Source organism: Podarcis cretensis (genome assembly GCF_951804945.1).
Source record: "Podarcis cretensis genome assembly, chromosome: 11".
In the NCBI taxonomy this organism is placed as follows: domain Eukaryota; kingdom Metazoa; phylum Chordata; class Lepidosauria; order Squamata; family Lacertidae; genus Podarcis; species Podarcis cretensis.
In genome coordinates, this window is record NC_137180.1 from 29,476,250 (window position 1) to 29,500,598 (window position 24,349).

The following is a 24,349-nucleotide window of genomic DNA, read 5'->3' on the forward strand; positions in this document are numbered from 1 at the left end:
CTTATAAAGCTCATGTTCTGAATCTAATATTGTTTCTTTTGTAGAGGGACAGTTAAGACATATAAAAACGGGAGAGCCATTTGTTTTTAACTACCGTGAAGATTTGCACAGATGGAACCAAAAGCGCTATGAAGCTCTTGGAGAGGTATATATTATATACAAGCAATATATAGCTGTGTATACGTTTGTGTTTATATTTGTTGTGTAGCATATTAACATTGTACTTGGTTAAATGAGTGAGAGGGGAAAGTTCAGTACAGTGGTACCTTGGTTCTCGAATGAAATCTCTTCTGGAAGCCCGTTCAGCTTCTGAAACATTCAAAAATCAAGCCGCAGCTTCCCCTTGGTTGCAAGAGCTTCTTGCACTCAGTAGAAGCCGTGTCGCATGTTCAGGTTCTGAAAAACGTTTGAAAATTGAAGCATTTATTTCCAGGTTTGGGGCGTTCGAAAACCGAAACGTACCACAACGGAGGTGTTCAGGAACTGAGGTTCCACTGCATTTTAAATTGAAGGAAATGATGGAAATAAATGGCCTTGTAAGCAGAGGTAAACTGACCCATCGGGAACATAGCTGCCCTGCTCTAAATGTGTAGCAACCATACAATGTGGTTACCTAGCTGAGTATATCTGATAAGCAAGAAAAGGTGTCCTGTCCTTTATTGATTGTCCTTTAGGAACGCTTGCCCTGTGCTTGCAACAAGATACCTACAAGTATGTATAAGGTGGAGTTGTCCATTTCAGTATGATACCCTGCAGCTATTCCTAAGTCTTATTTGTGTAGAATTCCAAACAAATGAACAGTAAACACATACCATAATCATTGAATACTAAGTTTTCTTGTGAACTGATAATATTTTCATAATTTATTTTTTCTGTTCAAAATTTAATTCATCTTGGATAGCATGCTGCTTGCTTTGTGTAGTTACATAATTAACATAATTAATACATAATTAACCTCAGATTTTTATAACACAGCATTTGCTCTATTTTGAGCAACATGTTATACAGGTAGTATTATCTTAGGATTTTCAAAAAAACTAACTTTCATTTTGTCTTTTTTATTATTTTATTTTAAAAAATGTATCAGACTTCCTGCTATACAAAAGGTGTAGCAAAAAAACCTATAGTTCAAGATCCAGGATAGCAAGATGTTGCCAAGTTTCTGATTTGTTTTGTTTTGTTTTTCCTTGGTTTGATCTCATGTCTCATGAATGATGTTTTGAAACTTCTTAACCTTTATGTGTCTGTGTATTCTCTGCTTACATTTGCTTTTGCGGTTTCATCCAAAATTTGAGAGGACTAGCAGAGGCCTTTATTTAGTGTGCTGTGTTTGTTAAAAAGCATACATGAAATGTTTGAATACATTAGGCAAGGGGTTAGAACACTGATTTTAATAGTATTAAAGTATTATTTAGGGTTTCAAAAAGGAAAGTCTGGACAAAAAAGTTTTTGAGCTATTTTTAATGAAAAATACATTTCAGGGATTTCTGCCTGGACGTTGAATTTCCAGCTATGTGCTGGAAATTCCGGGTGTATGGCGGCCCTATACTGCTGCTCAGTTGGGCTAACAATCTTCAATATGTTAGCATTCTGCAGTATTGTAGAATCTCTGAAAATAGTGCATCTAGAAGTGGTTATATGAGAAGCTTGGATTATTAGCAGTCAGGATTACAGTGGTACCTCAAGTTACATACGCTTCAGGTTACATATGCTTCAGGTTACAGACTCCGCTAACCCAGAAATAGTGCTTCAGGTTAAGAACTTTGCTTCAGGATGAGAAAAGAAACCGTGCTCCGGCGGCGCAGAGGCAGCAGGAGGCCCCATTAGCTAAAGTGGTGCTTCAGGTTAAGAACAGTTTCAGGACCTCTGGAATGAATTAAGTACTTAACCTGAGGTACCACTGTACAGAACTCAGGCACACAGTGTCATGCATCTTTATCTGTATGGACACAGTGATCAGTTATTTGATAGTTGTTTTCAGGGAATTCCTTTTAACACTCATGAGGATCTGCGCGCTGGATCCATGTTTTTCTGTTGTGGCGTTTGGGAAGCACTGAAAATGGTTTTTATCTAGTGCAATTCACAGAAAGCAATGTCAGCTTTAATTTGATGATGGTTTGGAGGACATGCCTTTTAGGAATCATGTGGATCTGTGCCATGCTGGCCCCCACGCCTCCCCTTGTCTGAATTGCTATCAGAGGAGATAGGGGGCACATTTAAACCTTATGCATAGGAGAGCAAGGAGGACCTGCTTGGAGCACATAGAGCAGAAAGAAAAGTCTCCAGTTGTTTCAGTCAGTTTGGGTCCTCTTGTGTGCACTAGAAAGGCATTGGCAGACACGTGTTCCCTCTTCAGTGGCATGTTTGGGACTTAAGATCATGACTATAATAGGATGCCCTGTGATTTCATTTTAGTATCTAGTAAAGACTATTAACTGAGATGCCAAGAAACATTAAATAGTTTAAATTGTAACTATCTTAAAAGAGAGAGGAAGCAAGGTGGGGAGAATGAAAATTAGTCCACAAGCAGAAGTGTATATATAACTTAAAATGGCATAATGACATTAATCAGTGCCAAGTATTTCTCTCCTGCTTCCAGGGAAACATGCCAAGAAAGCACAGATGGAGGTATATTTTTCAGAAGAATGGACAGTAACATTTACATTCAAGATGCATAATACCTTGCTTTTTAAAATATTGTTGTGCCTCTGGGATGCTAGACTCAAGTGTATTGTTTACAATGGGTCTCTGCGATGAGGTACTAAACTTAGCTTTGGAGTATGGATGTGCCTCTTGTTTATCTCATTAAATTTGTTAGCATGTGAGTGAACTATAAGATTTTCAAAACTACAGGTTTCAAACTCTGTTATGTATTATTCAGCATAATTTAGTAGCTTGCTAAAAAATTAACAATTTAAATAAGGCACTATTGCTGTAGCGGCAGCTGAAGCTTACATAGCTCTAGGATTGCCTGGGAGCAGAGGCATCTGGCTGCAGATGGTACAGAGCTAGCTGTGGAATGGGGGTGACGGAGTGGTTGGAAGGAAAGAGTGTGCTTGAGTTTGGCTACCCAAAGCTCTGCTAGGGTTCTTGTACTGTTTGACGTCTATTTTTTCAAAATAGTTACTATATAAGGAGGCCTGACAGAAATAAAATATACTGGATCCAATTAAGATGATATTGTAGAATATGTTTGCATAAAATATCTTGATAGTACTGCTTGTAAGATAAGAGCATTTTTGATCACCTTGAGTGAGATGGTTGAGGGTAGAACTACACATTAGGAAAAACAAGAGACTGTCACTGAAAAGAAGCATCCCCATTTCAGCTTTTCTCCCCACTCTAGGCCAGGGATATCTTAGCATCACCATGCTTTATATTTCACTAACTCAACAAAACAGCGGCCAGTGAGATTAAAATGGCATGAGGGAACGTATGGCAATCTCAATAATAGTACACAGGAAAGGTTTGAATGCAATACAAACCCATAGTTTTGTGTTAGAAGAATGAGCTGCAGTGAGCCTTCCCTCCCATACCCACCAACACTTCTCCGATGAAAATAGGGATGTCCTAAGGAAAAGTGGGATCAAATCAGAAACTGGGATGGCTTCTGTAAATCCAAGACTGGCCCTGGAAAATAGGGACACGTTTAGGGTCTGCCCTCCGCCTTTGGTGTTGTCACAAAGAAGAGTTTCAAAAGTTTTGCTTCTATTTTAGATTACAGTAACTGCAGAATGCTATGTTGTTTGAACCTGGACAAACCATAGATAACATTATCTATGATTAGTTGAGAAAAGCCTATGTTAAACCATATTTTAAGATATTTTAGGATAGATTTTCATTGGCCACAGTGCATAGTAAGACTGAGTCCAAGTGTTGTATGTCAAAAGCTTCTTTAGCATCTCTTCTTGTTACTTACTGGCAGGTTTGTCATTTCAGAGTCAAAATAAAGCTCATTCAACCCAAGCATAGAGCAACAGCAGTATCAAGCCTTAGGTCAGCTTTACCACTTGAGACTGGCGCAGGGCAGTCTAATGATACTCATTCTGCATTTTTGCCAAGTACCACACACTGACAGAGTAAAGTAGAAAAAATAACGAGTTGACAGTTGTATGCCATAAATTCATTTGTTTTGTTTTTAAGCATTGAAAAAGCATATTTGTGTTTATACCTGTGCTACTTCTGCTACATTCAGTTTAGGTCCCACCCCTCTTCCCAAAGGAGAAAATACTTAAGTATTTTATTATTATAGTCTATATCATGCTGAAGCTTTAAATCTAATTGGGTTAATGACCACATTAGGGGCTCAAAGCAGTTTACTTCTAACATACTGTACTGATCACATGCCTAATTAAAATCTCTTAGATCCATAGAAAGTTCTCTAAATTATAACATCTATATATCAGACTTGGATAGTAGAGGTGGCTGCTGCCTAATTGTGCAGGGTACCTTTCAACAGTATTCAACTAATGTATCCTGTTAGTGCAAGGATTTCTGCTTGTGCAACAGGACTCCCCCCTCACCTTTCCCTATAGGTGCACCACACACTCCCCACATCTGCTCCAAAGCATTGCTGGAACCCCTATAAGATGCTTAGGGTGTGTGGGAAAGGAAGAGGGCAGAATTCCCATTGTATTAGAGGAAATCCTTCCACTGACAGGACAGTGACGTAATGGTACTTTGGATTCAACACTATGCGTTTTAGCTGACCTTTGGGTGTCAGGCTTATGCCAGGAGAGGGTGGATAAACCTCAGTGAATTTGATGAATGGTTTATTCTGTGTTGGTGAAGTTGTTCTTTTAACTTGTTTTGATCCTTTAGGATAGAGTTAGCATCCTTCTGTCTTGGGAGACAGTGGAGTGCACCTCCAGGGGTGAATTCAAACCGCTGGAGAATCACATCACCTGCTGTGGCTGCAGAGACCAGTAGCTTGTAACTGCTGCCCCCTGCATTGTTTTTGTTGCATTAGCAGCACTGAAGTGACTTCTTAGATCAGGCCAGTGGCCCCTCTAGCACAGCATCATGTTCTGACAGTGGCAAACCTGATGCCTATGGGGAACCTGCAGGCAGGATATGAGTGCAATAGTCCTCTGTTCACCTATAATTCCAAGCAATTAGCATTTAGAGGCATATCACCTCTGACAATGGATGTAGGCTATAGCTATCATGGCTAGTAGCCATTGATAGCCTCTGTGAATGTGTCTAACCCTTTTTAAAAATCTTCCAAGTTGGTGGACACTACTGCTTCCTGCAGAAACTAGTTCTGTAGTTTAACTATGCGCTGTCATAGTTTTATTATTTTATCTCTCCTGAATCTTTCAAAATTCAGCTTCATTATCGGTTCACAAATTCTAGTGGTTTAAGAGGGAGAAAAACTTTTCACTATCCACTTTCTCTATGCCATGCATAATTTTATAAGTTTCTGTCATGTCACCTCTTACTCACCTTTTCTCTAAACTAAAAAGTCCCAAATCCTTCAGCCTTTCATCAGAGAGGAGTTGCTCCATCCCCTTTATCATTTGGGTAGCCTTTTCTAAACCTTTTCTAACTCCACAATATCCCATTTGAGGTGAGGCAACCAGAACTGTTTTTTTCCTTCCACCACAAGGTAGATACCATTTTGTGTGCAGTTTCCACAAACATTATTTTGAGCACTTTATTATTGTTGTGTTCGCTTCAGTGACTCTTCACTCTCAACTTATGAAACTGTAGAAATATAACTGCTTTGCCGTTCCCAGAAAGTGAAAGATGATTTCAGTGAACCATAAACAGTTAGGCCCTAGGGGTAAAATTACATCGGTTGCATGTTTCTAACATGCTGCTTTGGGATAAACATGTCTTAAATCAACTCACTGCTCACAGTCAAATTCTTGTTCAGATTTGCTGTAGAGACTGAAAGACTGATCTGTCTACTAATACTGTGAAGCTTTTGCAATCTAATTTGCATCAATTATTTGCAAAAGGTAACAATGGCTTGTTATATATTCTTGGGCTGTAATCCTGAACATGCATTTTTTTCTTCAAAGAAATGTGTGTAGAAATGTCTGTAGGGTAGCAATTTGTCACCTTGATCTGGAACTTAGCCCACTAGTTTACTTGGTCACCCCCATTGGGACAGCGGTATTGCAAATTGCTTCAGGATATTGTAAATTACTCATGGAATGTGATTCATAAATGAAAATAATAATAATAATTGGGGCTTGTGAGCTGGTGCTAGGAAAATCTAATCTTTTTCTTTTCTTTTTCAAATGATAGTGCTTTAAAAGTTCAGCTGTCTTGGTATAACACCTGAGGAGTGTACTGTGTTTGGATTTGATGCCCTTGATTTAATTTTCAATTGTAATTACTTAGGAACTTGATTTGTTTAGGTTCCCTTTGCAAATTTAAAGTAAGTGGGGTTTTTTAAAAAGAAAATCTTACGGTTTTCACTGGTCCATAATTCTTTCACTATATTTTCCTCCATAGATTAAGGACCTTATCTATGTGATAATTAGATTTAGTGACCTAGATTTAAGAGATCTCCATTTAAGGCATTTGGAATCCTATATTGGGTATATTATAGATATTATCTGGGAATTCAGTTTTGTTCTGTACATCTTGCATATAAAAGCTGATCCTGGGCTTCTTAGGTGTGATTCTCAGTAATTTTAATGGAACAATTCTAATAAAATGTGCTTAGAAAGGTAGCCAAAGTGGATTTCTTGAACTTCATATGCTAGCTTCTGTTTCCATGAACAAAATCTAGTCATATGCATATTGGAACATTTTTATCTTCTGCATTTGCTTACAGTCTCTCAAGGTAGTGCTCAAACTAATTCAGGAGTTCGTCATCTACAATATTCATCTTATACTTTTTCAGTTTGTTGTTTTTTGAAAAATGCAGTAATGGCTTATAATATGAAGTATCATATGTGTTCTGTAAATTTGGATATTTGTGACCGAAGCAAACTTCTTAACAAATCTTCAAAAGAGCTTGCTTAACTTCATCTTGTGCTCTCCTCAGAAAATACAAAGTCAGTCATTCTCCCCCTTCCACCAAGAGAAGGCAGGGTAGATCTCTTTTTCTGTTTAGGCCACCTTTGACCTGTTCCTTCTCTGTTCAGTGAATAAAGGGTGAATAAAGATCTGCTGTCAGTGTGGCTCATGAACTGGATGTGCAGTGACAAAGGGAGATTGTTTTAGGAGAGTTGCTTATTGAAGCTGATTTGAAAGTAGTTCTTAGCAAATGCTATTCTTGTATCTCTGGGTATGTATTATATATGAAATGGTCTTTATCATTAATTTCCAGGCTAATAATTTACACAACAACACAATGTGAAATCCCAGAAAGTTATACTCTATGTCTAGACAAAATATATATATTTTGCATAGGGAAGCAAGCTTTCTGTCTTTTTAAATTTGTAATTTTTGAAAGAGCAACTTATATGAGCTTTATATGACTGTGTTCTCTTGTAGATCATCACCAAATATGTATATGAACTGCTGGAAGAAGAATGCCATTTGAAAAAAGTATACATACCGGTAAGTTAAATATACCCTGATTTTTTTCAGCATCTTGGGAAATAGCAATAATACAATCTGAGGAATTATAATTTATTTTATTTCATAGTTTTTCCTGTCCTGTGAGTTGTAAATATCATGTGTGTGCATTAGGAACAGTTCAGACACATCCTATTTTGTTATTATCTTGTGTGATGTAGATGGGCCTATACTGAAGAAATCTAGGTGGGCTTTTTTAATATAAAAACAAACAAACTCAGGTTTGAAATGGTTTTGAAACTTCTTGGGTAACCATGAGACAATTATAGTGTCAGTTAAACCTACCTTACAGGGTTGTTGTGAGGATAAAATTTTATAACGGGGAGTATGCTGTCCTGTACTACTTGGGAGAAAGATAGGAAAGAAAGATTTTTTTAAAAATACATTCACAGAGTAACTGGGGTGTAGTCTTAAATTACAGAAATAGTTTGCTTGACTAGATGTGTACATAGATGCCTTCATTATTTCCTCAGTTTTACCCGCTAGTTTGTTCTGAGAGAGGAGGGAGGATAATAGAAATTATGCAAATTTTCTATGCATGTATGCCAGGTTGCATGTTACTTCTGAAGCCTGATCTAAAAGCTATAGATCATACTCTTAATGTGTAATGTTTCCATGATGCCAAATGCTTAAAGTGGCCATCAGTCATTCGGATCTGTCTTTTGGATTGATCCTGGGATATATATACATGGACCTTTTAACATCTGAATTCTTCAGTTATCTTAGCCCTTAAAGATAGTTGGCACCTTAAGTTTATTTCAGCAAGCGATAGAAAATTAACCGGAAAATTCATATATAGGTGGCACCTAATCCCTAGGAAATTGGCAGTGATCCCTCCTGGCAGCTCACCATGTTGCTGGAGGGGCTGTCCCACATCTGGTAATCATCTCCACATGTGGTGGGAATGTACAAAAATCCAGCATTTCTGAGATTTGCTTTTCTAAGAAATTAATAAAATGAACAAAATAGCAATTGGAAGTCAAACCAGAATTAGCTTTATTAAATATACCTCAAGACAACAATCTGGATTTATATAATATAGAATTAATAAGGCATTTATTACAAGCTACAAGACACAATATAAACAGATACTGGAAAGAACTTGCTGGCACGACATAAACAATTGGTACAAAACAGTTTGGGAAGCAGCCCTGCTTGAGAGATTAACAAATAAACTATGGTTGACACATGGACAGAAAATGAACAATCCTCCTCATCAGCATTTATATCTGATTGATATAAATTTAAATTTAAACATAAATTATTATTTTCACTTTGAATCCCCCTTTCCACATTATTATTTATTTTATCCCTCTTTTCACTTCCTGAGAGTCTCACGTATGTCAGTGATGTCTCATTGTCCTGAAAAACAGCATCCTGTCCTACAGACCATATTGAGTATTAAGATTGGCAGAAGTTCAGGAACTAGTGTCCTGGGAGAGGGCATTCTCTGTGGCATCCTGTCCTACAGACCATATTGAGTATTAAGATTGGCAGAAGTTCAGGAACTAGTGTCCTGGGAGAGGGCATTCTCTGTGGCAGCCTCTAGGTTGTAGAATTCCCTCCCCACATTATTTTGGGCTTCGGGCACCTTTATTACCTAGTTTTTGCCATACACTGAAGACACACCTCTTTACTATGGCTTTTCACACTTGAAATATATTTGGGAACCACCCTCCCTATTCCTGTGATGGTAATTTATTTAAAACTTTTTAATGTGCTTTTTTGCCTCTTAAAATCTTGTGACGCTCCCTGGGACCTTGTGGTGAAGGGCTGGTAATAAATCAAATTATTATTGTTGAAAGATGGTTAGAAACCAAATTGTTGTTGTTGGATAAATTTAAGATTTTCATTGAGTTACTGGCTTAGTTTAAACTTGCACAAGGACTCGTCTGCATTCCATGTAATACCAAACCTTTTTCATAAATTGCAAAATCGTGTGCATTTCACAAGTGGTTTTTTGAAAATTCTTGAGTTTCAAACAGTTTTCCATATTTGGGTGCGATGTTGGTGCCTCATCTTGCTAGCTCATTCTAGTTCCCGTCTAAGCCCCTAGACACAGATCACAGATAATGGTCTTGATCAATGCATTTGAGGTTTCTCCCTGATCACCCTTATTTCCAGAGTGATTTAATAGTCAGACCATCTATCTGACTATTAGCAGTCACCACAAAATTATCTTCTCTTAGCAGAGAGCTGACAGATAGACAGCTAATACCACCATTTCCTTTCCCAGAAGTCCTTCACCACTAGTATAATCTAGATGGGATTATACTTACTTGATTATACTCTTGCAATCAAGAGTAATCTGAGCAGAATAGTTTTGACTTCGCAAAGAACATTAGTCTGCCCACTATTGTGGGCACTTTATGTGGGGCTGCATTTGTTGAGTGTTTTCTCTACAGCAAGGGTGTCTAACAGGTCGATCCCTGGGAGGTTTTGGTAGATCATGGTAGATCACTGGCTCCTCCATCCAGCCCCACCCCCTTGCCCCTTGATCACTAGAGCTAAAGTCTGAGTTTTTGCAGCAAGGCTGACGGTCTCATTAGCGATCTCTTGATGAGCGCCTTATTTTATTTATTTGACCTAAGCGCCTAAATGAACAAATATTTCCTCCCTAAAAGATGCTCAACAACATTGAACTGAACCCCCCCCCCAAAAAAAACAGGACATATTTCCCTAAAAAAGGGGGTAGATCACTGCCAGATTTTAATCATGTGAGTAGATCGCAGTCTCTTGTAAGTTCGACGTCCCTGCTCTACAGTATAGCCCTCTCAGTGTCTGAGGATCTTCAGGGAATGCTTTGTTCTAAACCATGCTTTTTTGCACTTGTAAGATCAGTAGGGACAAAGCACAAGGCCTTTGCAGTGATACCAACATTATGGAACTTATTTTAAAAGAAAGGTTTTAGGGCTGGCCCTGTTGCATTTTTTAATGCATAGAGATGTTTTCATTGCACCAAATCGTTAAGGATTAGTGAGGTCATTTAAAAATTACTATATTGGCTGCAGCTGAGTTGTTTTATGCTATTTTATTGTTCGAAGATCTTGTGTTTATATTGTGTTTATTCTGTGTTTTTACTGGAGGCTTCCTTGGAAGTATGTAATAAGGAATGTCCACTTAGTAAAAATATGAGTGCAAAGTAGGAAAGTAGTCCTCTCCAATAAAAAGTCAGTATGCATTAAGATGAATTAATACTCCTGGGTCAAAAAAGTAATATTGGAAGCTTTATATACGAAGAGCAGTACTAACATAGATTGATATAATAAAAAAAGAATCCTAGACCATAAATGTAATTATGTAATCTTTTGGAAAAAGTGGAAGCAGATATAAACAGTGAATTGTCAAGATACAAATTGCTTTGTACATTTTCAGTGTGATGAGAAATAAATGGTATACTAGGTTGACTTGTCAATAAAGTGTGATTGGACATCGGTGTGACCTTTTTATGTGTATCCTTTAGTGAAAGCTTCATTTAATGAATTACAGCAGTTTGAAGACAAATCGGCTTGAAGAAATGTTTCCAAATGGAATTAAGATTAAGCTGGTAAAGGTTGATTCCAAATGTGAATGGTAAACATATGATGGCTAGTCCATATTTAGATATGTAAACTGAGTATTTTATAATGCATAACTTTGTTTTCCTCTTGCCCATGCTCCCAAGAATATTGGAAATGGTTCTGTAGCAGTAGTTATTGAGAGAAAGAGAGTAAAATTTGCTCATAATAGGGCAAGAACTATGTACCCTGCCTTGAGCTCCTTGGAGAAAAGGCTGAGATTTAAATGAAATTAAACAAACAAAAAGACAAACAAATGGCATTTCTAAACAAACTAACCAAATCTTCCATTACCAAAACCTAAATCAGCTGCAATATACGTATGAATGGAGACGCGGGTGGCGCATGGGGTTAAATCACAGAGCTGATCAGAAGGCCAGCGGTTTGAATCCCTGCGACGGGGTGAGCTCCCATTGCTCAGTCCCTGCTCCTGCCAACCTAGCAGTTCGAAAGCACGCAGTGCAAGTAGATAAATAGGTACCTCTCCGGCGGGAAGGTAAATGGCATTTCCGTGCGCTGCTCTGGTTTGCCAGAAGCGGCTTAGTCATGCTAGCCACATGACCTGGAAGCTGTACGCCGGCTCCCTCAGCCAGTAAAGCAAGATGAGCTCCACAACCCCAAAGTTGTCCGCGACTGGACTTAACTGTCAGGGGCCCTTTACCTTTATAAGTATGAATAAGAGATTGGTCTGAGTGCTACTCTTGGATGAGAAATATGTGTTTGTTTCTAACAACCAAACCAAACACACTTTGAATTGAAGATGGAATAAAGAGTAATATTAACACTTGCAGTTCAGGGAATTCACACTCTAATTTACCTTATTTTTTTGCAAATAATTTGGATCGTATGAACTGAAACACAAGATAATTTAATGTCTCAGATCAATGGCAGACATGGTTTCTAAATCAGTTGAGCTACATTTGCTGAAAGTTTAGTCTTACATTATATTTATCTGACTTTGTAGTATCTTTTTCTCATCAATTGCCTTGACAGATCATAGTCTGGATTTTTTACACACAAGCATTCAGTAGCCTGCTGTGAGAAGTAACCAGAACTAAATTCCCCATGCATCTACAATGAAAAACACTGGCTGATGTTTGAGAACAATCCCCAGGAGAAGTGACCAAAGGGGGGAAACTTCACAGATGTATTATAAAAGCCCAGGGAAATTTTGCAGATAAAGCTGATCGTTACATATACCATGGTCTACCTAAAGCTGTAGTACTGTATATTGGAAATAATGGGACAGTGGCAACGCATAATATAAGCAAGTTCTTAGGGGCTTCATTCTGCCCATGCCCTTAGGTGTACTTAGAACAACTTTCCAAGTTGGAGCTATGTACCCAGTTATGAATTGATGCTGTATATATAGTCTCACACATAGGTAACCAGTCTTGCAGGCTGTTTGTAGGGAAACTCTTCAGAACTAGTGTTAAGAGCTATGGAAAGGCCATTACTTTACTTCATAGCAGTGTGAGACCCTTTTTTTCCCTTTGTTTTACAATTGCTGGCACTGGGACCCTGATGTTTTTGATCACCATCAGAAGAACAGCATTTCCTCCGATTTCTTCTGTGAACTGTCACCAGTCCGCTCAAACAGTCCTTATCTTGGCCCAATGGGAACTTCTGCCTCAGAATCAGGATTCTTCATCCTCTGTATTCTCACTATAGTTTGACATGTTGAAAATGCTGCTGCCTTCCCATTATACCCTGCTCGTAGCTTATTGATTTATTTAAATAATTTCTAAATTGCCTCTCTACAGCACAGTATATTCAGTGCAGCTCACAGTGAAACAAGGACAGATAGAAACTATGAAATGATAAATATAAACAAACAATGAAACATTAAAAAGCAATTGAAACATCAATGAAGGCAAGTCAGAAGAAGGCTCACTCAAATAAAGGTGTCTGTCAAAAAGTCAGGCAGTGCCAGGCACCAAGCAAATCTTCCTAGGCAAACCTTTCCATAATCTGAGCACTACAGTTGGGAAACCACCACCGCCACCCCTTGCCTCCCAGAGCGATCTCATACACTCTTGAAGTAGCTTGAAAAAGGAACACTGAAAACCTCTGTAGGGAAATGGGAGTTCCCAGGCAAATTCTTATTGGAGCCAACCTATTGAGCTGAGCCTGAAAATAAATTGCCAGTTACCCATGTTGGTAAATGATCAGAGTAATGTGCTGTGATCTACCCCCTGACAGAATTCTGTTGACTTCATTCTGGACAGCTGAAGTTTCTGGACTGTCTTAAAGGGCAATTCCACGTAGAATGTAGTATACATAATTGAAACTGGAGTTTCTAATTTGGCCAGACTGGCCCAGATAATAACTGTGGATCTAACATGTCCCCATGCTGGAAACTAGATACTTGTGTACTTCTGAACACTTATTTGGACAACAGTGGTGCATTATTATTATTTTTACTGCTTAAAGGAAATAACCTATTCAGTACTGTAATCCATTCTTAACAATGCTTTAAATATGAGCATTTTGCCAAATGCCAACATTTTGCATTGATTGCTTGAGCTGTTTTGGAGGTGCTGGTGCTTTAATACCCATTAGCATTAATGAGATATTCTTAGCAATGCAAGAACTAAGGCTCCAGTGAGTACACGCACGCACACACAAACATGTACGTACATCTGGAAGTGATGAATTATGGTGTATTATGTAGCAAATATATGGTGGTTTACTGGGCTTATACCTCACACTTGAGAGAGTGTGATACGGTGAGCAGAGTCAGGAGAGCAGGATTCAAAATCCACACTTACTTGTGAAGTTCACTGGTGCCTGTGAGCAAGTCACTCACTCATTATGTGCATCACAGGATGTTTTTGAGAGGGAGATGCAAACAAACAAAAACACAGATCATAGTAGCAAACAATAACAATAACCCCACTACGCACAGTTTAAAAGACTGTACATTGTTTAATTAGCCAGAGGCCTGGCACCTAAATATTTGTAACGGGCCTCACTGAGACTAACATTCCATAAGTGAGCAGCCACCACAGAAAAGGTCCATGTCTTTGCCTGGCACTTAAATATTTGTAACGAAGGCACCTGGCCGGCCTCCCTAAGACTAACATTCCATAAGTGAGGAGCCACCACAGAAAAGGTCCATTCTCACGTTGCTGCCCTCCTGCCATCTCATGGAGGAGGCACATGAAGAAGGGCCTCAGTTGATGATCACAGGTCTGAGTTGGTTCATATGAGGAAAGGCAGCCCTTGAGGTATTGTGGGCCTGAGCCATTTAAGGCTTTATTGGTCAATATCAGCTGTTTGAATTGGGCCCAGAAACTAATTGGCAGCCAGTGCAGTCAGGCCAGGATTGGCATTATATGCTCAAACCATCTTGCCCTGGTAGGCAACCTGGATGTTGAATTCTGCACTGACTGAAGTTTCCAGCAGAGGTTATCAGAGCATAGATGACAGAAGTTAAGCTATCCCTGCCCAGATAGGGGTGCAACTGGGTAGCCAGACGCTATAACCCATGTGTGCTAATGTATGTTCTGATCAACCCTAAGTTACAAGACCAGAGTTTCAGTTGGCTCACACATATCTAGTCTTCAAATGGTAGGATCTGAGCAAGATTTTTTTTTAAAAAAAAATAGGGCTTATTACATGTAATCTTGCCTAGAGGTGTCAAAGGAGGGAATAAAAGATATAATCCTACAAAACTCCATGAGAGAGTGAAGATGACATATCAGCATCTGTGACCTTCCTGACATAAACAAGTGGAGCCACTTGAGCAATTCTATAGTTGAGTCGCCAACACCTCATGATAAACCAGCAAGGGCTACAGATAAGTTTAACAGGACCAATGGGGTGCAATTACTGATCTCCAAGCAGGGATTGTCCACTAGAGTAATAAAACTTGTGATTACCCATTCAGACTGTATTTTTTAAGCAGATATCTGTGATGGTGTGGACAGATTACTGCCAGAAGTGGGCAGGGTAATACCCAGGGTATGACCTTATCAACTTTATGCAGATAGGCTGCCCATCTTATGTGAGGCAATTGTGACATTCTGTACTGTTGGTGGAACTGCGTTTGTGACTTCTGTGGCATTTTGAATTTAATTGTTTGTTCTTTGGTATTGTTAGCACAAAGCGACTTTTAGTTTGTAGTCCCTGCTCAACTATGAACTGCTCTGTTTGTCATTGTTTGTCGACCTTGGACAAGTCATCATCTAATCTACCTCACAGGCTGTTGTGAGATTAAAAATATCACTCTGTATTCCTTTTCTGAAAGCCTAGGATGCATACATAATTTTTAAAAACATACAAAGAGGAAAATATACTGGGAGTGCTTACAATTTGAGCACTTAGGGTGGAAATCAGTGTTGTACTATGATGAACGTTCCATCTGTACAAGCATTTCAGCTTGCCAGACAGAAACACCCACACCCACTGTGTGCTGTTTTGGGGGTCTCCCGACCCCCCTCAACCCACTTTAGGGGTATGTGGGGAGGAGGGGGAGGAAGCACTATTGTACCATCAGAAGTCTTCATTCCTGGCTTCCACTGATAGAACTCATTAGGTGAATCCCACCTGTAGGGTTTGCTCTGCCAGTATGCATTAACACCTTTGTGAGTGGATCTGCTAACAATGAATACTGGTGTATCTGAAGAAGTGTGCGTGCACATGAAAGCTCATACCAATAACAAACTTAGTTGGTCTCTAAGGTGCTACTGGAAGGAATTTTTTTAAATTTTCTTTCTACTACGACAGACCAACACGGCTACCTACCTGTAATGAATACTGAGGACATATAGTAGGCAACTTATTTTCCAGACTCCAGGTCTAACTAAGCATTTAATTGCTAGTTGCAGCTGTTGGATAGTCTGAATAGATTTATTGATGTAAGCTATATAATTCAATAAGCTGCTAATAAACACACTGTTTTCATTTTAGGTAGATGCCGTGGAAGGTGAACCCCGGAGTTTTATCTTTATGAGTGAGGATGCAATGACAAATCCAGACAAACTGATGGTTTTAATTCACGGTAGCGGTGTTGTTCGAGCAGGACAGTGGGCAAGAAGGCTTATTATAAATGAAGATCTGGACAGTGGCACTCAGATTCCATACATTAAAAGAGCTATTGAGGTAGGATATTTATTTGGCCTTTTGAAATAAGTTTGTTTTTTATACTCAACAATTTTTCATAATATTATGAGATTTTGTTTTTTTAATGTACATCAAACTTGTATATAACTGCCAATTTTCTTTAGATTTCTAAAACTTTTGCATAATAATCCTTTTATTTGAGGAAACAGTTGTTGTTTACTTACATTGAATACTGTTATAGGAACTGCCGTGTGGTCTTTGGAGAAGATAAATCAATCCAAAAATCTTTTTAAAACTACTGACATTTTCAGTTGAATTTCATCAGCTTGAAGTTTTCCTTATCTCCATCTGAAGCACAAATTGTTCTGTCTATTATTACAGGAAGTTGATCCTAGAAGGCATTTGAACTTGTACCCTTATAGAAAGAGATGTTCTATGAAGCATACAAATGGACCTATTAAAATTAGTTGGACTAAGTCAGATTCTTAACACAAAACGTGCTCCAGTGTTTCACAATGCTGTGTGAGCTTTTAACACACCCACAGAGGAATACTCCCATGAAAACAAAAAAAGGGAGCGTGACATAGGTAATCTCTCCCCCCCCCACTGTCTTCCAATGTATCTTGCAGCAGTAATAATGTCCCAAAGAAAGTCATGTGGCTTATGTCAGGAGAAAAAACACATTGGAAACATTTTACCCAATACGTTAATTTTTTAATCGAAACTAAGAAACTGACACAGACAGTTTTACAGTAACCTTTTCAGCCCCAAGCAGAATTCTAATGTGTCTTGGTGGGTGATAAAATGTCCCAAAATAGCCGTCCATGGTGTGTCAGAAGAAGGGACTTACCTGCTTCTGTTCATTTTTTGCTTTAAAAAAACCACATAGGATTTATTTACTCATTTCTATCCCATTTATTTATTTATAAAATGCTTAATATGAAAATAAATTTCTTAAGTGCTTTATATAAAACATTAGGGGAAAAAAATAGAATTTCATATAAAAATATAACAATTATTTAAAAGTTGATTAAACGCAGAACAAAAATATGTAAAACTGAGCAGTGCTCAAAAAGAAAAAAAATAGTTTAGGAATTAGAAATCAGAGTCCAGGAAATCTTTAAGAAGCATTTGTAACTGGTTACTGTCTTCACCTCCTGAACCACCTATTGAAAGGCATTCCAAAGGGTGAGTGCTACCACTGAGAGAGCTCATTTCTGTGTTGTCACCAAGTGGCAGTCTGCTGGGATTTTTTTTTTTGGGGGGGGGTCCTATGAAAAAGTGCACTCAGGTTGGATTTAAGCTGTGTTTTTCATTCAAAGGTTAAGCGGTGAATGTCTTCATTTTAAGACTTTCTGATGCTTCTGGTTATGATAAACCATGAGTAGTTTTTATAAATTTATAAATTACACATCTTTTTCTGTTTTGCGTGAAACCTGCCTTCAAATATGGTTCAAAGCCTTGAACGGGGGGGGGGGGGGGCGGAATGCAGGCCAATTTTCATTTTTACAGAAACTGTTTTAAAACAGAGTCATTGTTAGGGGGTTAGTATTATTGTGAGCTGAACGTAAACAACTTCAGTGGGGTTGAAAGTGAAGGTTTCAGAGTTCTGCCATTTTTTTCCTCCAAGTAATAAATACTAAAGGTCTGCTTTAGATAAAATTCTAACTTCTTCATCATTCTAATTTTGGGGCAGCTAACATGGTGCCCTCCAGGTGTTGTTGGACTACAATTCCTAATACCTAACCATTGGCCATGCTGGCTATGGCTGATGGGAGTTGGAGTTCAACAACATCTGGAGGGTCACAGGTTAGCCATTTAAGGTCTATGCTTTATTCAGCTGGGGAAGGGTCTATTGCTGGATCAGGGAATTTAAAAAGTGCAGAAATGGGGAGAATTGTTTCAGCACTGTTTTCTCTTTTTAAAAAATATACATTTTTATTAGTTTTTACATATATTTTCCAAACAGAACAGAACAGAACATCTCATCTTATACAACATTTTGGCTATTTTAGCCTGAGACTTCCATCAACCGTGTCTAATGATTTTCAAACCTCATCTCTTAATCTTACATTTGTTATCCTAACTATTACTTTTAATAATCCATAACTTAAATTCCATTCTCATAAATCTTTTCTGCAATATTTCATACAGTTCTCCTTACAAAACTTCTTGTAGTCCTACAAGCATAATCGGTTGGTTACAATTGTCTTTCAGATAACTCATATATTTACTCCAGTCTTTCAAGAATTTCTGGTCCCGCTGGTTTCGAATTCTCCCTGTCATCTTATCCAATTCTGCATAGTCCATCAGTTTCATCTGCCATTCCTCTATCGTCGGTAGTTCTTCCTGCTTCCATTTCTGTGCCAATAACTCGTTTCAGCACTGTTTCTCATTCCCATCCAAAAAGTGTTTAACAGGCAAGGTAAAATTATTCCTATTCTTCTGCAAGTCTCCAATATACACTCTCTGGTGGGCTACTAGATCCATCTCTAGATTGGATATGTGCAAATAAAAGCTCTTAATTATCCATATGTACATGCATTTCATGTATGTATGGTAGAAGTATTCATTTCAGTGTCTGATTCGGGTCCATAGATTTGGGAAGGGCTTGTGAAAACTTCCCTGCTCTCAGAAAGCCTTGTAGGTTTGAAGTGTATTTGGCTTCAGAGCCAGGAATTGGTCGTTCTGGTGGATTCTTAAAGAGGTATATCTTATTTAATAATAATCTTTATTGTGGTCCAACCACCCATAACATGGATTCAGAATAAAATACAGATTCATACAGACAACCCCCCCAGGAAAGGAAGACCGAGCGTTATTTGTTTAGTCATGGGTATGCTGATCTTCGATTTGTATGATTACTGAGGGAAACTTTGCCACGGCCATTGTGATATCATTGGACTTAACGTCCAGGAGATATTTGATATAGTAGGCTTCAGATTGACCCGGCCGATTTGCCAATAGTGGCTTAATCAGTAGTTACCTAGCTTGACCATATTGTCCCCAATGCAATAAAATATGCCTCATGCAGTCAACGTCCTGAAACATTGTATATACTGTTTGTTGCAGCAAGCATTTAGCATGTATTTTCACACTTTGGCTGAGAGTCCAAATCCAAGAACTACACAATTAGTTCCCTATCCAATAAGGTTTTGTGCCCATGCTTCTCTATTAGTATGTCTCTTAATTTCCTGGTGCTGTATGGGTTGTTGCTGTTGTTTTAACTGAGGGGACTTTTAGAAGTGAGAGGTAAGATAAAAAGTAAAAAATACTTACTTGCATACGCTAGCTCTTGTGCCCGCCTGAAACAACTCTGGATTTTTGTCGTTAAGTTTTATATGATTAAGCTGGGCATGATAACAGTTTTGAAAATATGTTTAATAAGATAAAAGGTAAAGGTACCCCTGCCCGTACGGGCCAGTCTTGACAGACTCTGGGGTTGTGCGCCCATCTCACTTAAGAGGCCAGGGGCCAGCGCTGTCCGGAGACACTTCCGGGTCACGTGGCCAGCGTGACATCGCTGCTCTGGCGAGCCAGAGCCGCACACGGAAACGCCGTTTACCTTCCCGCTGGTAAGCGGTCCCTATTTATCTACTTGCACCTGGAGGTGCTTTCGAACTGCTAGGTTGGCAGGCGCTGGGACCGAGCAGCGGGAGCGCACCCCGCCGCAGGGATTCGAACCGCCGACCTTTCGATCGGCAAGCCCTAGGCGCTGAGGCTTTAACCCACAGCGCCACCTGCGTCCCTGTTTAATAAGATACTGAATGAAAAAAAAAAGTTCTTCCTTATCCCAAACATACATATACAAAAATAGGAAAAACTGAGAGCATAGACATACAGTGGTACCTTTGTTTAAGAACAGCTTAGTTTATGAACAACTTGGATTAAGAACGCTGCAAACCCGGAAGTAGCTGTTTTAGTTTGTGAACTTTGCCTTGGAATAAGAACATGTTTCGCTTCTTGTTGAGTGTGTTCCATTTATAAATTGAGTCCCCCGCTGCTATGGGAAAGCACGCCTTGGTTTAAGAACGCTTTGGTTTAAGAACAGACTTCCGAAACGGATTAAGTTCATAAACCAAGGTACCACTGTATATGTTTTATTTCCTTTTAAAAAATGTGTGGTAGTTATATATTTATTCGCAATACATAGTGCCTGTTAAATTCTGATTGAATGGATTTATATCCAAATGAATTTTATACAGAAACTTTATAAGTAGGTAATTAGTCATAAATTTGTCTAAGTTCAGTCAAAGATTGCTTAAAGAAGATTGAGAGGGAAGGTTAAATGCTTGGAGTAATATTGAATGACAGGCTATATAAGCCCACCCTAGCCCCCATGCCAGCAAAGGAAAACAATGAGATGACAGCTCTAGTGTTTGGAGAGAGGTTGTTAACGACAGCTTATTCCTTTATGATTTCAACTCTTGACAGAAGACAGGTCTGCTTGTTGCATCATGGCAGATGTATCATTACCTTCTGGCCCTGTCATAACTGAATTGGAATAAACCCACTTGCAGTTCTGAAAATCCAATTACTTTGTGGAAGTTTGGGCACTGTTTCTATGATTCATGCGTAGTTGTGTATAAACCTCATCTCAGTGGCTGTTTACTTCTGAATTCTAATAGCGTTCTAAGAATTTTAATTCTGAAGATCACAAAATGAATTAAAATGTATGGTGGTGTTTTCTTTGTGTCCTGATAAATCATTATTATGGTCATATAATATCTGCAGCATTATTTTGTTGCAACTTTCTCCATTAAGCTAGAGAAATTACTATTAAATCTTGCTAGATATATATGTATTTTGAAAGGTGCATTTTTCTGTTAACCATTAAGCACTGGAAAATGCCACCTAGTGAATATTTACAGTATTTTATGTTTCTTGTGTCTGTTTTTCATTTTGACAATTAAGTGGTATTTTCTGTGGGTTCATATGGATATTAGAATTCAGCATTTTTACCACTTTAACTTGTGGGATACCTCACAGTGACTCTGGAGATTAGACAAGAGAGAGAGGAGGTGTGGATTTATGAAAGTATGTCAAAAGCCTTGGGGTTTGGGTATGATCAGAATTTCAATGGCGGTTGAGATGAGTTTAAATGCTTCGAAGCCATGCATAAAAATCATGTTTAATTTCTGTCATATTGTTCTTTTTTAGTCTCTCTGATGTCTTTTTTAAAATCTGCTTTTCTCCAGCTTTGTGCTACCATATCCAAGATCTGTGTCCCTCCCCCGCTTTGTATTTCATTTTAACTGCTGATCCCTTTTCTGTGGTGCTTCTGCCTTTAATATCAGCTGAAGAGCCCTGAATTGCTGAATCAAAGCTGTTTTGGGAGGGATACAGTGTTTAAGATTGTGCAGGGTGAGAATCTCTGGGTAGAAGGTAACACTTCCTGCAGTTATAATCAATGCACTTGACACTTTCAAAGGGAGGAAAAGCCATGACTTGCTCAGGGGTTAAACTTTTTAAATAACCTCCCCAGGGAAAGATGCCGTCAATAAAACATAATAATTAGTTGAAGATTCTTGAGTGGTATTGGTTAAGAATAAAAAGATTAGAGACAGGGAAGGTCTTTACATTTCTTTTGTTTCTTAACCTTTAACTTTAGTTTAAATTTAATGTAGCTCTTAAGAATTAATCTGTTTTTACTGTCTTTTAGCTGCAGAAATCTGTGTATCTTCTTTTTAACAATAAAGTAACTGTCACAACTCATGGTTCTTCCTATGGCCAGTAAACCCACCTCTTTCCCCTTCCTGTAGATACAGCAGCATTCAACTAAACAAAATATATAGAATAAATAAAAATTAATTTTTCACTAGCATTTAGTCAGTTTTACATATCTACATTTAACATACCCATGCGGATAAAGGTCAAATGGAATCTGTAGCAGTTGGAGGCAAGGGCTTGGAGTCAGGGAAAATAAGAAGCCAAATTTAGGCTGTTTTCATATATTATTTTTGAAATATCTAGTAGCATGTTTAAAATAAAAGATTTACATACTTCTGCATATGGTATGAAGCTTGCGGTTTTCAAATTCAGGAGGTTATTTAAATGCCTCCAAACAGTGTGTGGGAAATACTAAATACTGATAAATAATGTATGAATTGGTTTAGTATGAAAGAGTCCTAACCTTCATTAATTATTTATTTAATATTTCCACTTTAAGGAAATGTAAAGAAAAATGAAATCTTGACTGTAGTTTGGGATAGTAACCCATATATGGCTTAGGTGAATATGTAAGCTAAATATTTAATAAATAAAACACTGATTGTTCCTCTTTCGTGGTGCTTTCAAATGCTTCATAAAGAGTTGAGCTTTATTTTGTATACTTTTTAAATACTTACACAGTTATGAATTTAGAATTTCTCTTACAGTTGCCACACACTCTTAATTCCCTTCCATTTTTCATTGATATTTCCATTCTCCAGACTGGATTACCGCAGTTTCTCTTTGTTGGGCTGCCGTTGAAGTTGGTCTGGAAGCTGCAGCTAGTGCAAAATACAGCAGATTGACTGCTTACTGGAGCAGGATATTGCTAATGGGCTAATTTCAGAGTGACAGTTTTGGGGTGTATGAAGTCCTGTACTGTACAGCTTGGCACCAGAATACCTGAAAGATCATCTCACCGCTTACCGGTATATACCCAGTTGATCACTGCGCTCTGCTAAAAGATGCTAAGCCCTTGGTATTAGACTAGTGGTTTTCAACCGTTTTGAGAGCACGGCTCCCATGACCAACCACATTCTTTCTGTGGCTCCCCTGTAACGGAAGCCACTTACACTGGGGTTCTGTTACAGTATGCGCATAAGTGGGGATTTTCCCATTCTGCCCCCACTCCATCTCCCCCACCCCTTTTTGGCACCATTTTGGGTGTGCGAGCATGTGTTGACAGGAACCCAAGTGACGCCTCTGCTCTGCAGGGCCGAGCTGACGCCCCAGCCTGCCTTTCCCGAAATTAGTGTGCACATGTGTGGGGAATGGAGAGGGCAAAACAAGATTAAGATCAGAAGCAGAAATATTTTGTTATTGTGGGGAAAGCGAGAAACACACAGCACAGGTTCTGCATACACAGTTCTCTTCCCATAAAGCTGGGTGACTGTTACAGAAAAGGGGGGGTTGCCGGGGGGGGGGAGGTAAAAAGAAATAGAGGGAAAGGATGTTGGGGATAGGAGAGAGAAACAGAGAAGACACTGCTCATTTTCAGGGTTACTTTTAAATCCCAATTTATAGAGCACACACATCCAGGCACACATACCATTATGCTACTTTGCTATTTTTCAAGCCGTTTGTGTAAATCTAAGGAACTGTTAGTTATTGAAGCTGGGGAGGATTTGTTGTTGTGGGGAAAATATTTTAATAATAAATAAATAAATAAATAAAACTTTTTTTTATTTATACCCCACCCTTCCTGGTTCAAAAACCGCGCTCAGGGCGGCTAACAACAAATTTAAAACACTTTAAGAAGTAAAACAGTTATGCAAAAGTGTTTCCCCACTTCTTTTTTTGCTGCTGTTATATTTTGGGAAGAAAATGGGCTGCAAGTTAAAGCTGCTGGTTCCCTGGAATGTTCCTCAGAGAGAAAGAGAGAGAGATATAATGCAAGAAGATATGGGCTGCAAGTTAAGGAAAGGACGGCCCCCTGGTGCTCCCCTGCACTCAAGTCACCCCAGGGTGCCACAGCACACTGGTTGAAAACCAATATATTAGACAAATTATCAAGAAAAGGTGACAGTTTTACACAGGTCACAAGTATCTCTGCATTTGCTAAAGTGAAGAAGAATATAGCATGATGATCTGCCATGGTGTGCTATGTGATGTGGCAAAATGCTTTATAAAGGTTCTGAGGCTGGACTACAGAATATCCAGAAGATAGTCATTTTGTAATTAGTATACTTTTATTATACCTCTTTCAAAACTTTACCAGTCAGTTTACCAAGATGTGCTTTTTAACTGTTCAAATGCCAGCCCTAATAGGGGCATATAAATGTATTTATGATTCAATCCAACTGCCAAAGCAAAGTTGATTTTTTTAAAAGCATGTGTCATTATTTAAAATACCTTGCAATTCAACAGGGAGAAGTGCTTGCTAATTCAGACCATTAAATGTATAGTTCAGTAACATTCTTCTGCCTGATAAGCAGCAGAGTATAGTTCTATTACAGAAATTCAAGTGTTTTAATCCT

At 38.6% G+C, this 24,349-nt stretch overlaps 1 protein-coding gene across 6 annotated transcripts in view; it reads left to right on the forward strand.

The window, feature by feature from the left end:
* ARB2A (ARB2 cotranscriptional regulator A) overlaps positions 1-24,349 on the forward strand; it is a 214,163-nt gene that overhangs the window by 14,525 nt on the left and 175,289 nt on the right. For all 6 annotated transcript variants that reach the window (XM_079995707.1, XM_079995706.1, XM_079995708.1 and 3 more), the window contains 3 exons: positions 45-145; positions 7,456-7,521; positions 16,011-16,202. In XM_079995707.1, the coding sequence (XP_079851833.1) occupies positions 45-145; positions 7,456-7,521; positions 16,011-16,202 (359 nt within the window). The remainder of the gene's footprint in view (positions 1-44; positions 146-7,455; positions 7,522-16,010; positions 16,203-24,349) is intronic.